At 37.9% G+C, this 19,025-nt stretch overlaps 1 protein-coding gene across 1 annotated transcript in view; it reads right to left on the reverse strand.

Moving 5' to 3' along the window:
- The window catches only part of QSER1 (glutamine and serine rich 1), an 84,592-nt gene that overhangs the window by 12,407 nt on the left and 53,160 nt on the right, over positions 1-19,025 (reverse strand). The window contains exons 5-9 of the mRNA XM_008002673.3: positions 14,322-14,644; positions 12,800-12,916; positions 12,070-12,203; positions 10,128-10,345; positions 1,867-2,004 (exon numbers count right to left, since the gene is read on the reverse strand). Of these exons, the coding sequence (XP_008000864.3) occupies positions 1,867-2,004; positions 10,128-10,345; positions 12,070-12,203; positions 12,800-12,916; positions 14,322-14,644 (930 nt within the window). The remainder of the gene's footprint in view (positions 1-1,866; positions 2,005-10,127; positions 10,346-12,069; positions 12,204-12,799; positions 12,917-14,321; positions 14,645-19,025) is intronic.

The following is a 19,025-nucleotide window of genomic DNA, read 5'->3' on the forward strand; positions in this document are numbered from 1 at the left end:
CACAAGTTTCACAGCTAAGTAAAATGGTTGTTTACATAGTCTTTCTGTTAGTGATTAAATCTGTTCTAATACTGTATTTACATTCTACAAAAACAAGTTTTAAACATTTGTGATTTAAAAATAATAACCTTAAAAATTTTTCTCCCCTTGTATTAGAGAAAAATCAGAAAACACTGATAAGCAATTTTTAAAAATCTTTCAGAATACAACTACACAGAAATGACTACCACAAAGAGAAGCATATTTTATGATGCAAGGAATATAACATTTAGTAGCAAAAATGCTGACCTGGGATTAACTGGGTTCTAATCATGGTTCTTCAACCTCTAACTTGTTATCTAACTTTAATCTCTTTTGAACTTTAGTTTACAAAATAAATGTTTTAGACTAGTTAATATCTAAAGTCCCTTTCAGCTCCACATTACTCGAAAATGACTGATATATAGGTTACTGTCTCTGATTACGTGGTAACAAGAACTGGACCAGAAATTAGAAGACTTTTTATTTTAATCCTTTCTCTGCCACTTTCCAGTTTGTGGGCCCTTAAGTCACTTAACCTCTCTGAACCTGTCTTAATCCACAAAATGGCTAAGTTGTTTTAAGGTTAAACTAGAATATGTGCCTAAGTATGTGAACATAATAAAACACTATATAGTCATGCACTGCATAATGACATTTTTGGCAATGACAGACCACATATGCAATGGTGGTTTCATAAGACTATAATGCCATATTCTTACTGTACCTTTTATTTTCTTCTTTAACAACAACTTTTGAAAAATTTCAATAGCTTTAGGGGTACAGGCAGTTTTGGTTTCATGGATGAGCTGTATAGTGGTGAAGTCTGGGATTTCAGTGCATCCATCACCCAGGCAGTGTACATTGTACCCCATAGGTAGTTTTTAATCCCTTACGCCTTTTCTCACCCTCTCCCCGTCTGAGTCTCCAATGTCCATTATACCACGCTGCCTTTGTGTACCCATAGCTTAGCTCTCACTTATAAGTGAGAACATGCGATATTTGGTTCTCCATTCCTGAGTTACTTCAGTTAGAATAATGACCTCCAGTTCCACCCAAGTTGCTGCAAAAGACATTATTTCACTCTTTTTTATGGCTGAATAGAATTCACTATATTTTCTTTATCCACTCATCGGCTGATGGTCACTTTCCATATCTTTACAGTTGTGAACTGTGTTGCAATAAACATACATGTGCAGGTGTCTCTTTGGTATGATTTATTTTCCTTTTATGTAGATACTCAGTAGTGGGACTGCTAGTAAATTAGTACAACTGCTATGGAAAACAGTATGGAGATTTCTCAAATAACTAAAAGGAATAATATTAATTGGTATAACCCAGTGCATTTACTGGTTTAATACTAATTGATTAGAAAATAATTGTTATGATGTATCTTTTACTAAATATACAAGTATATGATTTTAATCTTTATGCCACTTTTATCTGGTTCATCTTTTCAATTATTGGAAAATAAAATATACTGACATACAGACCTTCTATGTAATACCAAAACTTAGTAAACTATTTATGAAGATGATTAGATTCTAGAGTTGGAAGAAACTGGTTAGTAGCTATACAATTTTCCCACAAGTAGAAAGCAATAAAAGTTCAAATATTCAGAGAATGCATGAAAAGATATGACCATTTTATTGGTCATATCATAGAATTAAGATGATTAACTTAATCATAGAATTAAGATGCTATGTATTTAATTGACAATTTATAGGTATATATTACACAAGCCACCTATAAACATGTAACTACATATAAACATATAATTAATGGACAAGATTTCCTTTTTTAATTCCAGGAATTACTACCAAGAAAGTACTGCTTAGAAGACTGTACCATTGCTCTTCTCTAAGGCTTGCATTGTGTCAGGGTCCAAGGCAATGCTAACAAGCAATTCCATGTAGCTCTTAAAGGTTTCCTTCATTGCTCTTGTGTTCAAAAAGCGAGTGACAAAGGGAGCGGGAGGATCAAATTCTGGGAGGGAGAAAGGGTTAAATGTTAAATTTTCCTTCCTGACAATTTTAAAAACACTTTTCTCTATAACGAGACCCTAGAAGCAGATTGCAGATACAATTTCTTCAAATTCAAGACTTCTCACCTTACCTTTAAAAGGTCTGAGGTTCTCAAAGCTGGTTTGCACATCACAATGACTGCAGAGCTTTGTTAACAATAGAACAAAAAACGAGACTGCTGGACTTCCTAAAACAGAATCTTTGGTAGTGGTGGTGGTTGTGGTAGTGGTGATGAAACTTAAGTATTATGCTCTTAAAAAGCTTCCTAGGTGATTCTTTTGTGGGGTGTGTGTGTGTGTGTGTGTGTGTTTTTAAGACAGAGTTTTGCTCTTGTTGCCCAGGCTGGAGTGCAATGGCGTGATCTTGGCTCACTGCAACCTCTGCCTCCCAGGTTCAAGCAATTCTCCCACCTCAACCTCCCGAGTAGCTGGGATTATAGGTACACACCACCATGCCTGGCTAATTTTTTTTGTATTTTTAGTAGAGACGGGGTTTCACCATGTTGGCCAGGCTGGTCTTAAACTCCTGACCTCAGGTGATCCGCCCGCCTCAGCCTCCCAGTGTTGGGATTACATGCGTGAGCCACCATGCCTGGCCCTTCCTAGGTGATTCTGAAGCCCAACACCAGAAAAAGTAGACTGGGTAAGAAACTATTTGTCTTCCGCTGGATCCCACCACAGACATCTGGTGCCAGGTGGTGCTCCTCTAGTCTTGATGGTTTCTCTATGTTTAGTAGTAAAGAAATCGTATGACATTCAACGTATGAGTAATACATAGATTTCCATTTTATTCCTACACATAAATTGCTATAAAATTCTTGCCTAGGATGTATTAAAATTTTTAGAAGTATGCCAGGTGCAGTGGCACATGCCTGTAATCCCAACACTTTGGGAGGCCAACGTGGGAGGACTGCTTGAGCCCAGGAGTTCAAGACCAGCTAGGGCAACATAGTGGGACATCGTTTCAATTAAAATAATAAATTAGCCACGTGTGGTGGCATGTACCAGTATTCCCAGCTATTCAAGAGGCTGAGGCAAGAGGACTGCTTGAGTCTAGGAGGTTGAGACTGCAGAGAGCTGTGATTGCGCCACTGCACTCAAGCCTGGGAAACAGAGTAAAGACCCTGTCTCATAAAGAAAAAGAAAAAAAGAAAAAAATCATTTTAATGTAAACGCAGCCTGTGCACAGAGGAAATTTCATTCAAATCCAATGGGAAGAACTACGAGATTAACTTGTTGGGTGTGCTGGTGCACACCTGTAGTCCCAGCTACTTGGGAGGCTGAGGTGGGAGGATTTTGAGCCCGGGAGTTCAAGACCAGCCTGGTCAATATAGCAAGACTCCATCTAAAAAAAAAGTTTGTTTCAATTTTGACTTTTTGTATTCAAATGTATAATCAAGTCACACCCTTAAATAGCAGGTTTAAAAATATTTTTAATGTGGGTATATAGTGTGCATATGTGTGTGTGTGTGTGTGTGTGTGTATATATATAGAGAGAGAGAGATGGGGTTTCACTGTGTTGCCCAGGCTGGTCTTGAACTCTCAGTCTCAAGTGATCCTTCTGTCTCAGCCTCTGAAAGTGCTGAGATTAGCTGTAAGCCGCCGTGCCTTGCCTATAGTAGGTGTATGTATTTTAAACAGCAGTTCTTAAAGTACAGTCCATGGACCCCAGGGGGGACCCCAAAACCCTTTCAGTGGTCTCTGATACCAAAACTGTATTCATGATAATATTAAGATATTATGTACTTTCTTCACTGCACTGCCATTTGCAAAACCAATATTGGGTAAAATTGATGGTGCCTTACTTACCACAAATGAAGGCAATGACAACAAACTCTACTAGTAGTAATATATTTTGCATGGCTTTGTCATGTCACTACCATGTATTCGGAGGGGGAAAAAGTCAGTTTCACTTAGGAATAGTCCTAGGGGCTGGGCATGGTGGCTCACACCTATAATACCAGCACTTTGGGAGGCCAAAGTGGGAAGATTGCTTGAGGCCAGGAGTTCAAGGCCAGCCCAGGCAATCTAGCGAGATACCATCTCTACAAAAAAATTTTTAAGTTAGCTAGGTGTGGTGGCATGCACCTGTAGTACTAGCTGCTTGGCAGCCTGAGGTAGGAGGATTGTTTGAGCCCAAGAGTTCGAGGCTACAGTGAGCTAAAAAGGTACCACTCCTCTCCTGCTGGTGATAGAATAAGACTCCATCTCTTAATTAACAACCAGAATAGTCTTAGGGCCAGGTGTGGTGACTCATGCCTGTAATCCCAGCACTCTGGAAGGCTGAAGCAGGACAATGGCTTGAGGCCAGGAGTTTAAGACTAGCCTGGGCAACAGAGTGAGACCCAGTCTCTACAAAAAACTTTAAAATTAGCTGGGTGTGGTGGTGCATACCTGTAGTCCTAGCTACTTGGGGGACTGAGGTGAGAAGATTGCTTGTGCCAGAAGTTTGAGGTTACAGTGAATTATGATTGCACCATGCGCTCCAGCCTGGGTGACAGAGAGAGACCTGTCTCTAAAAATACAAAATTAAAAAAGAGCCTGGGCAAGGCCAGATGCGGTTGCTCACGCATGTAATCCCAGCATTTTGGGGGGCCGAGGCGGGTGGATCACGAGGTCAAGCGTTCAAGACCAGCCTGGCCAACATAGAGAAACCCTGTCTCTACTAAGAATACAAAAAATTAGCCAGGCGTGATGGCGGGCGCCTGTAATCCCAGCTACTCAGGAGGCTGAGGCAGGAGAATCGCTTGAACCTGGGAGGTGGTGCAGTGAGCCGAGATTGCACCCCTGCACTCCAGCTTGGATGATAGTGCGAGACTCCATCTCAAAAAAACAAACAAAATACAAACACAAACAAAAAGAGCCTAGGCAACATGGAAAAACCTCGTCTCTACTAAAAAATACAAAAAAATAGCCAGCTATGGTGGCACACATGCGCCTGTAGTCCCAGATACCCAGGAGGCTGAGGTGGGAGGATCACCTGAGCCTGGGAGATTGACGTTGCAGTGAGCCGTGACTGCACCACTGCACTCCAGCCTGGGTAAGAGTGAGACCTTGTCTCAAAAAAAGATAAAATAAAAAATAATAGTCCTTGATGAAGGAGTAAAAATTACTACTTTTATGAAATTTCTACTCTTGAATAGATGTCTTTTAAATATTCTGTGTGATGAAATAGCAGGTACACATAAAGCTCTTCTGTGTAAGTATAATGGGTATGACCAGGAGGAGCACCCATACAGTTGTGTGAGTTACAAGATGAACTAGCTATTCTTTCCCCCAACAAAACACCATTTTTATTTGAAAGAATGACTGACAGGTACACTATGGCTATCTAGACTTGGGTATTTGGCAGACATTTTCTTAAAAATAAATTAAGAGAATCTGTTCATTCAAGGAAAACAACTGACAGTATTTGCTGCCAATGATAAAATTTGAGATTTCAAGTGAAAATTAGAATTATAGACATCTTCTATCCCTACTGTGAGTTTGAGAGCTTCCCAATTAAGACTTCATTAATGAGATCATTCATAGAATTGATGAGTGCTATTTTTTTATAGTGTAAAATGAAATATCTGACCTTAAGAGCAAGAACCATAAAACTCTTAGAAGAAAATGTAGGAGTAAATCTTTATGTCCTTGGATTTAGCAATGGATTCTATGTGAACAAAAGCTGAGCAACAAAAGAAAAAATAAGTAAATTGGGCTTCATCTAAATTTAAAACTTTTGTGCATCAAAGGACATTATCAAGAAAGTAAAAAAGACAACCTACGAAATGGGAGGAAACATTTTCAAATTATATATCTGATTAACAGTTTAATATCCAAAATATATTTAAAAACTCCTACAACTTAACAACAAAAAGACAAATAACCCAGTTTAAAAATGGGCAATGGATCTGAATAGACATTTCTCCAAAGAAGATACACAAATGGCCAATAAGGACATGGAAAAAATGCTCAACATCATTAGTCACTAGAAAAATTCAAATTGAAACCACAATGAGATACCACTTCACACTTGCTAGGATGACTTTTAAAAAATGCACACACACACAGAAAACAACAAGTGTTAGCAAAAGATGTGGAAAAATTGGAACCATCACGCTTTCCTGGTGGGAATATAAAATGGTGTAACCATGTGGAAAACAGTTTGGTGGTTCCTCTAAAGGCTAAGCACAGGATTATATGTGACAACAATAACAATTCTGCTTCAGGTATATGCCTCCAAAATTGAAAATAGGAACTTAGATACTTGTATGCCAATGTTTATTACACCAATTATTCAGTTAGCCAAAAGGAAGAAATAAACCAAATGTCCATCAATAAAACGTGGTATGAACATACAATGGAATATTATTTAGCCATAAAAAGTAATGAAGTTCTAATATATGCTTTTACATGGATGAACCTTGAAAATATTCTGCTAAGTGAAAGAAGCCAGGCACAAACGGAAAAATATTATATAATTCCACTTATATGAGACATTTAGAATGGACAAAATCAATATACAAAAGGTAGATTAGAGGTTATCAGTAGCTGGAGGAAAAAGAGAGTAAGTAGTTGTTGCTTAATGGTTACAGTTTCTGTTTGGGATGATAAAAGTTTTGGAAATAGAGGTGAGGGTTATACAACAGTTTGAATATAAATAATGCTAATAAATTGTACACTTAAAAATGGTTAAAAAGGCAAATTTATATTTAACCACAGTGTTTTAAAGTGTGAAAAAAAAATACTGGAAAATCTATATCACCAAGCTAACTAATATTTTCACATGACCAATTAACAATGTTATAAATCCATGCATGGATGAGAGATATGTAAAAGTTAAGACAAACCAATAGATTTTAATGTAATAGCATGAAAACTCAAGAAACTACTACTTGTCAGTATCAGGAGCATCTATAAGTATCTGAGAAGGCAATTGAAATCCTCCTCCTTTTCCTAACTACATACAGAAGGAATATTTCAATTGCTTTCTCAGTTAAGTATGGATATTCTTGATACTTTAGCCAAAATAACATATAATAACAAACTGAATGTAGAAGCAGATATGTACTCATCTCGCTAAATACTGTTAATTTTGTTTTAAAAAACACACCTCACATTAATAAGTAATGGGTTCATTTTAAATAAATATTTTAAAACTTTGAATTGGTATTTAGTAAATATCAATAGATTTAGCACACATAAACCAAAGTATCTAGAATCCTCAGTGTGTTCGAAGACTTCATTGGAGTCCTGAAACAAAGAGTCTGAAAATCACCAGCCTATGAATATATGTTTGTTATCAATATTTGACTTCTTAAGCGAACTAAATCCATTCGTTAGCCTGAGAATGTAAAACAAGGAACAAAAAGGCACTAAAAGTGTTTGCTTAACTATTAGTGACACCTAGTGGTCACTCAAATTACCAAGGGAAGAAAATGTTATCTTGTCATTTGAAGAAACTATAATTGAGAGCAAATTCAGAACCAGACATTTTGATTCTAAGCAGTAGGCAAGACTGCTAACTGCAAAAATTATGTATAATGCCTTCTATGCATATTCAAGGCATTGAATTTCCTTATATATTCTGATGTATATATTTTTCTTTTTTTTCTTTCTTTTTTTTTTTTTTTTTTGAGATGGAGTTTCGCTCTAGTTGCCCAAGGCTGGAGTGCAATAGCACAAACTTGGCTCACTGCAACCTCCACCTCCTGGGTTTAAATGATTCTCCTGCCTCAGCCTCGCGAGTAGCTGGGATTACAGGTGCCTGCCACCACACCTGGCTAATTTTTTATATTTTTAGTAGAGACAAGGTTTCACCGTGTTGGCCAGTGACATCAGGCGATCCACCCTCCTTGGCCTCCCAATGTGCTGGGATTACAGGCATCAGCCACCACGCCCAGCCTGATGTATATATTTCTAAACAACCATTTACAAGTAGCTTTATTTTTTTATTATTTTTTTTTAAGAGATGGAGTCTATGTTGTCTAGGTTGGTCTTGAACTCCTGGGATCAAGTAATCCTTTCTCCTGAGCCTCCCAAGTAGCTAGGAGTACAGATGTGCACCACTGCACTTGCCCACAAATAGCATTTAAAAACAGTACATTTAGACTGGGCACAGTGGCTTATACCTATAATTCCAGCACTTTGGGAGGCCAAAGTGGGAGGATTGCTTGAGCCCAGGAATTTGAGATCAGCCTGGGCAACATAGTGAGACCCTGTGTCTACAATGATAAAAATTTAAAAATTAGCTGGGTGTGGTGGTGCCCACCTGTAGTCCCAGCTACTTGGGAGGCTGAGGTGGGAAGATCACTTGAGCCTGGGAGGTTGAGGCTACAGTGAGTCATGACAGAACCACTGTAGTCGAGCCTAGACAATGGAGTTGACCTTGACTCAAAAAATAAAAAAATTAAAATTAAAAACAGTAAATTTAAAGTAGACTTCAGCACCAAAGAATTTTTTAAATTATGGTTCTATTTCTAATCAGATAATTTCTAAGATAATCTCTCAAGCAATGATACTTGTAATGTCAGAAACCATCTTGGACATCAACTTCAACCATAGCCCCAACAACTAATTCACCATTCAAGTTCTGCCAAGATTACATCCTGAATTTCTCAGAACTGTCCCCTCATCTCCATCCCTGCTGCCACTATTTAGGCGCAGACTCAATTTATGCCCGAATTATGTCCTGTAATTCAAATTCAATTTCACCATATTGCTTCCCCTTTATAAATCCCTCTAAGGACTCTCATTTGTTTACAAGATCCCAAGCTTCTTAGCTTTATTATGGCATACAAGGTCTTTCATCATCCCTTACTCTTTTCTTATATTCAATTTTATGTTCTAGAAAAATAGGGGCCAGCAACCTTTTTCTGTAAAGGGCTATAGGTAAATATTTTAGGTTTTGTCATATGGTCTCTGTAGAACTACTCAAATCTGCCACTGTAGTGGGAAAGCAACTGTATGGAAATACGCAAATGAATGTATGCAGCTGTGTTCCAATAAAACTATAAAAACAGGCTGAGGGTCAGATTCAGTCTGCAAGCCATTTGGCAACCTCTGTACTAGACTACTGAACCACTTGAAATTTCTTACATATATCACACACCATGATTTGTGTGCTGGTATAATCTTATATATTACAACTATCTCAATTTTAATTTCTAATATAGTAAATATCAATAGATATACCTACATAAATGCATTTTAGGATCTTCAGTAATTTTTAAGAATGTAAAATGGTTCTAAGGTCAAGAAGTTTGATAACAGATTATGTCAACCTTTCCATTTTATAAAAAAAGAAAAAACTAAGACAGAGGATATCCTACCTTCGTCACAGGTACATGATTAGCTAGTGGCAGATATACAGTAGTAAGCATTTATTAAATAATGTAGTGGTATATGTTATTAAATATATTACTATATTATAATTTGAGTTCCTCTTTCCTAGGCTTAATTATTCTTTTCTTCTAGCATAAACTTAAGACTCAAATGTTTAGAACTAGGTGGGGCGTAGAGGCTCATGCCCATAATCCCAGCACTTTGGGAGGTTAAGGCAGAAGGACTGCTTAAGCCCAGAAGTTTGAGACCGTCCTGAGTGACAAAGCAAAAGCCCATCTCTTAAAAAAAACATTAGCTGGGCTTGATGGTGCACACCTGTAGTCCCAGCTACTTTGGAAGCTGAGGTAGGAGAGTCACTTGAGCCCAGGTGTTCGACGCTGCAGTGAGCTAGGATCATGCCATTGCACTTCAGCCTGGGTGACAGAATGAAACCTTGTCTCAAAAAAAAAAGTTTAGAACTAGGTGATTCTTAGTAATCATCTCATCTAACCTCCATCTTATCCAGAGTTGAGATAACTGGCATTACTAAGGTAAGTTCTGCCTTTTCTATTTACAAGGCTGCATGTGTGGGTCAACTGTGCTTCAGCTGGTATGTTCAGGGAATGTGAACTTACTTTCATAAAAACCTAAACAGAATTTATTAGGTAGATAAATTCCCTGAAAAATACATACATTTTGAATTGTCAGCATCACCGCTCCTCGCCACTCATGTAGATAATCTAAAGTTATCAAGATAGCCATTTCACGGAAAACTCACCCTCATCATCACTACTACTAGTATGGATCTCAGGAGATGAGTCAGATTGGGATGATGAAAATTCTTCTTTCCATTTTTTCCGTTTCTTTGGTGGTGGCTCAGCCTTTACTTTTAGCTGTTTAACTTTGGGTTTCACGGAAGGGGTTTTTGTAGTTGTAGTTTTTGATGCTGGAGGATCAGAAGCTTTACTACTACTACTTGGCTTAGCTTGAACAGTTCTGCAATGTTATAAACAAACTTCATTAACACACTGAAATCTTGTTAAACTAAAATAAAATACAAAAATACAAAAGAATCACAGAAGATTATCTAATTACCCTCACCAATACCTCCAAAATATACAGTCCAAGTCCTATACCTCTCAATGGTGATTCCCATAAAATTTTCTTAAAATACATTCTTTTCATCAGTAGCATTCAATATTCAGTTACTAGGGGACTTTTAGTTCAGCCCTTATTTCTACTTCCTCATTCCCCTCCTTGATTTATGGACTTATTTCCCAGAGACTATAAGGCTGTACAACAGATGATCAGTGGGCTTAGGAAGGTAATGAATGATATAACCATAATTGCCACATGTAGCTCTGACCCTAAGAAACTCTCACAGGCTCTGGTGGTGTCAGGTTTTGATGTAGAAACCCAAATGTGGCCAGGCGCGGTGGCTCATGCCTGTAATCCTAGCACTTTGGGAGGCCTAGACGGGTGGATCACCTGAGGTCGGGAGTTCGAGACCAGCCTGGCCAACATAGTGAAACCCCATCTCTACTAAAAATACAAAAATCGGCTGGGAGTGGTGGCATGCGCCTGTAGTCTCAACTACTTGGGAGGCTGAGGCAGGAGAATCGCTTGAACCTGGGAGGTGGGGGTTGCAGTGAGCCAAGATCACACCACGGCACTCAAGCCTGGGCAACAAGAGCAAAACTCAGTCAAAGGGGAGGGGAGGGGAGGGGAGGGGCCCAAATGCATCTGTCCTAGAGTCCCTCAAGATTTGCTCTATGCCATCTGGGTACGGTGGTTCACGTCTGTAATTCCAGCACTTTGGGAGGCTGAGGCGGGCAAAGTGCTTGAGCCCAAGAGTTCAAGACCAACCTGAGCAACATGGTAAAATCCCATTCCTACAAAAATTAGCTGGGCACAGTGGTGCACACCTGTAGTCCCAGCTACTTGGGAGGTTGAGGCAGGAGGATCACCTGAGCCTGGGAGGTCGAGGCTGCAGTGCTGTGATCACACTACTACACTGCAGCCTTAGTGACAGGGTGAGACCCTGTCTCAAATAAAAAAGATTTGCTCTCTGCCAGGTCTGAAGATTTGAGTGGATAAAATTCCATCATAAAAATAAGGTAAGCTGCTTCCAGTAGGTGGGAATGTTAATGAAACTGGACCTACTTGGCACTAGATTAAGAATATCTAGGGTCATACCTGCTTTCTCATATAGACCACAGGGTCAAGTCAGTTATCTTCCAGATTCATGCTCCAGACAACCCAGAGTCACATTAATACACAATCATAATTCTACTGTGTACACTTGTCCAGTAATGTAGAGTTCTCATAGTTTTTTTCTCAAAAATTATTTTAAATTTAATTTATTTGTTATTTACATTTTATAGATGAAAAAGAGAGCATCAGGGAAGTTGTCTTCTTTAGGTCACATAAAGCTGGACGCAAACTTTCTGCCTCTACAACTTTTTTTCACAATACTAGGGTGACACCAAAAGGACTCAGGGAAAAGAAAAGGGCACCCACCCACCACAGAAAGCCATGAGCTTTGCAGTGCCCATCTCATGCCTTCAAAAGAATCACTTATTTCATCAGGCTCTGAAATTTTTTGACTTGTGTATAATAAAAAAATATATATCTTTAATTGATATGCTCCTTTGTACATTGGTATCATTAATAATACACCAATATATATGCACAAATATATCATCTAAGAAAACACATACCTGATAGCTTGTGAAGGTTTATTTCTTGGCTTTTTAGAACACACTCTGACATATTCCTTCTTGTTTGCATTTTCAATGAACTTCACATATATTCTTTTGTATTTACTCTTTGCATCTCCAAAATATCCAAGATACTGAAGAAAGAAATACTTTGTGAGTTACATAATTGTTCAATCTACATATAAATGCTACTTTGTTGGTTCGATTGACTATCACATAGCCAACCTTCAAGTTTTTAAAATGCAGCTCTGGCCGGGCTAATTTTACCCTCTAAAAAACTATCCCAGGCTCATTATTGATTTCATATGTACAACCCCATATGACAAGCAATCATGATCATTAGGCATATTCTTACTTCCAGTTACATAAGTATGACAGAATAACTTCCATCAGTCTTCTGGTATATCAGGATATTTGACTAGTAGAATAATCAATATAAAGGAGCCTCTGAGTTCATCTGAACTCTTCATAGGCTAACATTAATCCCTTTCCTTTATTAAAAAAAAAAAGTTAAACAATAGTACAAGGTCATTTAATTTTAAATAGCTGATATTTAACAAATGACTTTATTTTTATATTAGACTATCAAAGAGCATCAATATTCTAGTTCAAATTATATGCAATTTTATATCAAAAATATTCAATATAAAATGCTTCTAAATTTAAATCATTCTGTTTTTTTTGGGACCACTGTCAAAATAAGGCTAATATAAACATGCATTTTACTTACACTATTTGTAGCAGCAAATTCTCTTTGACCATCTCGAATTTCAGGAACAAATTTCTGTAATAAAGCTTTTTGTACTTTCCAAATAGCTGGAGGTTCTTTTCCTGTTTTTAAAGCCTCCTGTAATAACCAGAATTAATGATACTTTATAAAACACAGCAACATATTTTAGATCTTAGAATGTTAGAGATGAAAGGAATCTGAAAGGCCTACCCTAGCTCAACCTTTTATCTTACCTCTCCATCTGATATTCTGCAATAATTCTTATAAGCTGATTAGGTTATTCAGTCTCTGCTTAAATTATTCCAGAAATAGGGAGTTCATTAACACACAAAGTAGCCCATTACCCATTTGTGCAGCTAAAACTACTGGAAAGTTTTCTTCTAATGACACTGTCCTATGTTACATATGCAATTTTATAACCATGTATACATATCTTAAAAGACCCTAAACAAACACGTTAAAATATTAAAAGTAGTTAATTGTGAATAATGAGAATACGGAATGTTATATTCTTCACTGCACTTTTTTTCTTTTTTCTTTTTTTTTTGAGACGGAGTCTCGCTCTGTCGCCCAGGCTAGAGTCTCGCTGTGTCACCCAGTGGCATGATCTCACTCACTGCCAGCTCCGCCTCCCGGGTTCATGCCATTCTCCTGCCTCAGCCTCCCGAGTAGCTGGAACTACAGGCGCCCGCACCACGCCTGGCTAATTTTTTGTATTTTTAGTAGAGACGGGGTTTCACCGTGTTAGCCAGGATGGTCTTGATCTCCTGACCTCATGATCCGCCCGCCTCGGCCTCCCAAAGTGCTAGGATTACAGGAGTGAGCCACCGTGCCTGGCCTTCACTGCACTTTTTAATGTCATTCCAATGTTTTTTAAAAAGGCAAAAGTGGCTGGATGCAGTGGCTCATGCCTGTAATCCCAGCACTTTGGGAGGCCAAGATGGGAGGACTGTTTGAGGCCAAAAGTTTGAGACCAGCCTGGTCAACATAGCAAGATCCCATCTCTATTTTAAAAAATACATAAAAAGGCAAAAGCAAAGCAAGCAAACAGAAACCCCAAAATATGTTATTTTAAACACAGCTAAAACTTACATAAAATTATTACATTTTCTTCATGGTTATACAACTTGAAATTATGAAATTAAATTTAATTTTACTTTTATGTGATAGTCTTGTTATTTTTGTTTAAACTTTTAAATTATATAAATAACGATTTTCTCCAAACTACTAATAATGAGTTGGGAACCTTGAAAAAAGTCAACATTTTAAAACTACTGTAATTACTAATACTGAAATGCAACTGACTACATTTGTACAGAAATACATACAACTAAGTTAAAGTTAAAATTATCTTCAATGATATCTGACATCTACTCTTAATATTTTGATTTTATCAAACACTTATAACAGGATAAAACTTTCTATAATTCAAAGTAGATGCATGCTATTAAAGTCATAATGAAGGCTATCACAGGCACACCGGCTAAACTATGACCTTTACACTGGTGAACACTGACATCACCTTAAAAGTCTCTATGTCTTCTATCTTTACCACAAATTCATCACGCTCTCTGTATTGGCCTTCTCCTCCGCTTTCTGCGTTCTCCTCATCTGTAAAACCTTCTATGGCAACAGTGTCCTGTCCTTTGGCAAATTGGTCTGAAGGAAGACCATCAAGTTCAATGGGCTTTGAGGATTCCGAAGAGCTTATATTTTCCAGAATATTCACTGCATATGAAGTAGAGTGGAGAGGTTCTTGCTTAACTGCACCCACAGTGGTGGAGGAAGTAGTAGCCGTACCAGTAGTATTGGCAGTTGGGCTAGTAGTTGCCACCTGTAGGGCTTCTGAAACGAAACCAAGCAAATGCAAATCAGTATTACAAATATTTAAACACTTACTTGTTTTGTGTAAAACTTAAACAGTTTAAAAAGACAGACTTGATTATTTTGTAATAAAATTGGTTGAAACAAAACCACAGGAAGAAATTAGACAATAGATGTTAATTTCCAAGAATCAAGGATGTGAGAATTGAGTCTGAATGACAAGTAGATTGCAAACCTGCACCTATCTACCTACCCTCCCGCTGCCAATTCCATGTAAGTAGAGCAAAACTATTTTTAAAAGAGGCTGGGTGTAGTGACTCACATCTGTAGTCCCAGCCCTATTAAAAAAAACAAAAAAATTAGCCGAGCATAGTGTTGTGTGCCTGTAGTCTCAGCTCATCAGGAGGATGAGATGCAAAAATTGCTTGGGCCCAGGAGTTTGAGGGTTACAGTGAGCCATGATGGTGCCACTGCACTCCAGTGTGGGTGAGAGAACAAGACCCTACCTAAAAAAATAATAAAAATAAAGACATGAAAGTGATAAAAGATAAGGAAGGGTCGGCCAGCCACAACTGTGACTCTTCATAGAAGATGAAAAACCAAATACATGTGGGGGAAAAAAAAAACCCAAAACATTCTGAAACAGCACTAGAGGCTATCAAAATTTAAATGATTATAAGGTAGTACTATGAAAAACTGTATGCCAACAAATTAAATAAGTTAGATGAAATGAACAAATTCCTAGAAAGACACAAACTACTAACAAAGATTGGGGGCCGGGCACGGTGGCTCATGCCTGTAATCCCACCATTTTAGAGGCCAAAGCGGGCGGATCACGAGGTCAGGAGTTCGAGAGCAGCCTGACCAACACGGTGAAATCCTGTCTCTAATAAAAATACAAAAATTAGCCAGGCATGGTGGTGTGTGCCTGTAATCCCAGCAACTCAGGAGGGTGAGGCAGGAGAACTGCTTGAACCCGGGAGGCGGAGGTTGCAGTGAGCCAAGATTGTGCCACTGCACTCCAGCCTGGGCAACAGAGACTCTGTCTCAAGAAAAAAAAAAAAAAGACTCGGGAAGAAATAGAAAATCTGAACACCCCAATACAAAGTAAAGAAAATAAAAGTAATTTCAAAACATCCCACAAAGAGAAGCGCAGGCCCATATGGTTTCACTGGATGATTCTATCAATAATTAAAGAAGATATCAATCTTTTATAAACTCTAAATAGGGGGAAACACTTCCCAACTCATTCTGTGAAGCCAGTATTATGCCAATACCAAAACCTGACAAAAACAGCATGAGAAAACTATAGACTAATATCCCTTAGTATATAAATACAAAAACCCACAATGAAATACTAGCAAATCCACCAACATACAAAAAGAATCATACAATGTGACCACATGGGATTTATCTTAGGAATGCAAAGTTAGTTTAACACCTGAAAATCAAAGTAATACACTATGTTAATAGAAAACAGCATAGGAGCACAGGATCATCTCAATAGGTGAAGAAAAAGCATCTGACAAAATATAATGCCCTTTTATGATAAAAACATTCAACTACCTGGGAACTTCCTCAACTTTACAGAGGACATTTAGAAAAAATCAGTAACTAACATCATACTTAGTGGTTAAAACTGTAAACTTTCTCCCTAAGAAAGATATCTGAAGAAGCAAAGCTATATTTGCAGATTACATGATCCTATATATAGAAAATCCCAAGGCCTGGGGGCAGTGGCTCACTCCTGTAATCCCAGCACTTTGGGAGGCCGTGGTGGGCGCATCACCTGAGGTCAGGAGTTCGAAACCAGCCTGGCCAACATGGTGAAATCCCATCTCTACTAAGAATACAAAACAATTAGCCAGGCATGGTGGCACACACCTGTAATCCCAGCAACTTGAGAGGCTGAGGCAGGAGAACTGCTTGAACCTGGGAGGCAGAGGTTGCAGTGAGCTCACCACTACACTCCATCCTGGGCAACAAGAGCAAGAACTCCATCTCAAAAAAGAAAAAAAAAAAAAAATCCCAAGGAATATACTGAAAAACTATCAGAACTAAAAAATGAGTTCAGCAAGATTGTAGGGTATAAGATCAATATATAAAAATCAAATGTATTTCTATACATTTGCAGTAAACAACCCAAAAATAAAATTAAGAACACAATTCCATTTATAATAGCATCAAAAGTAACATTTAGGAATAAATTTAACAAAAGAACTGCAAAACTTACATTGTAAAAACTATAAAAACACTGTTCAAAGAAATTATAGAAGATCTATATAACTGGAAAAACATCCCACGTTCATGGATGAGAAGACGCAACACTGTTAAGATGGCAATGTTCCCCAAACTGATCTATGGAATCAACCCACTTCCTATAAAAATCTGAGCTTCATTTTTTACAAAAATTGACAAATTGTTCCTAAATTCATATGGAAATGAAAGGGGCCCGGAATAGCCAAAACGATCTTGAAAAAACAAAGTTGGAAGACTGACATTTCTCAATTTCAAAACTTACTATAAAGCTATAGAAATACAGACTGTGAAACTGACACGGACATACATGGGTACAGATCAATGGAATAGAATGAAAGTTCAGAAATAAACTCCTATACTTAGGAGCAAATGATTTTCAAAAAAGGTGCCAGAACCATTCAATAGAGAAAGAATAGTTAACCATCCTACCATGATGGTTATAATTAAAAATATAGACATTAACAGATGTTACCAAGAAAGTGGAATGAATGGAGTCCTTATACATCACTGATGAAAATGTAAAATGGTACAACCACATTGGAAAATAGTTTGGCCATTCCTCTATTAAGCATGCAGATACATGATTGAGGAATTCCACTTCTGGATGTGTACCCTAGAGATAATAAACATCCATACAAACCTTTGTACATGAATGTTTACAGATTTATTCATAAGAGCCAAAAACTCTATCAATGGATAATTGGATATACAAAATGTGATATATCCGTATTAGGGAATAAAAAGGAATTAGATACTGAAACATGCTACAACATAGATAAACCCTGAAAACATTATGCTAAATTAAAGCAGCCAGTTACAGAAGGTCACATATTTTAGGATTCCCTTTACATGAAACATCCCAAATAGGCAAATCTACAGAGAGAGAAAGATTTGTGGTTGCCTATAGCTGGGTGTGGGTATGGGAATGGACTCCTTAATGGATACAGGGTTTCTTTTTGAAAGATGGAAATGCTATACAAGTCTATGAACCACTGAATTGTACACTTTAAATGGGTGGATGTTATTGTGTATGAATTATAATTCAATAAAACTTAAAAAATACTTCAAATACCAGAGCTGATAGAGGAACTCTGGGCTGAGGAACAAATATAAAGAACATGTAGCATTCCAGTGGTAAGTCTGAATAATACTGATGAACTAAAATACTCACATATACAACAATAAGTAAGTAAAAATGGGAACGCCAGGCCGGACACAGTGGCTCATGCCTGTAATCCCAGCACTTTGGGACGCTGAGGCAGGCAGATCACTTGAGGTCAGGCATTCAAGACCAGCCTGGCCAGCATGGTAAAACACCATGTCTACTAAAATACAAAAATTAGCCAGGCATAATGGCAGGTGCCTGTAATCTCAGCTACTTGGGAGGCTGAGGCAGGAGAATTGCTTGAACCTGGGAGGCAGAGGTTGCAGTGAGACAAGATTGTACAACTGCACTCCAGTCTGGGTGACAGAGCAAGACTCCCTCTCAAAAAAAGGAAAAAAAAAAGGAAGGCCAGTGATCCCTTTAACTGTACTGAGCTATAGGCAGAAGGGGTGTTTGACCATAGGCTAAAATGCAAAAGCTGTACTCTGAAGAAAGTGAATTCTACTTGCCTAGAATGGTGGAGGAGCTGAGAGAAAACCAAAGCAGGGCCTGAGGCAAAGCCAGACTTCTGATACAGAAAAAATGGAAATGCAGACTGGCAGGGGAAATCCATGAACTAAAGTGCTTGACAAATAAGAGTAAAGACCTCCTTATTGCTACCAGCCAGCCTACCTGTTCCTGTCCCAAATTAAAGCTATCCTCATACATTTACTCATTTCCCACTCAAGGGAAAAGGCCTGTTGAGGAAATAGAGATGAATATTCTAATCATGTTAGGAGCCCATACTATTTTATCCTAACATATTTCTATAATGCTATAGTTACACTGTCATACTTTTCTGTCACAAAAATATGTGTGTAAATGGATACTGATTTGTAACTGAAGGCTCAAAATATTACACATTTCTAACATTACACAATTGTATAGTTGATCCAAATTAATATCTTTTCACATTTTAGACAAGTATGAAATGTAAAAATCATGCTTCTGTTGGACATGGCACTTAAAATTATTCATACATGGATCCATGGATAGTAT

This window comes from Chlorocebus sabaeus, chromosome 1 (assembly GCF_047675955.1).
Source record: "Chlorocebus sabaeus isolate Y175 chromosome 1, mChlSab1.0.hap1, whole genome shotgun sequence".
NCBI classification, from domain to species: Eukaryota; Metazoa; Chordata; class Mammalia; order Primates; family Cercopithecidae; genus Chlorocebus; species Chlorocebus sabaeus.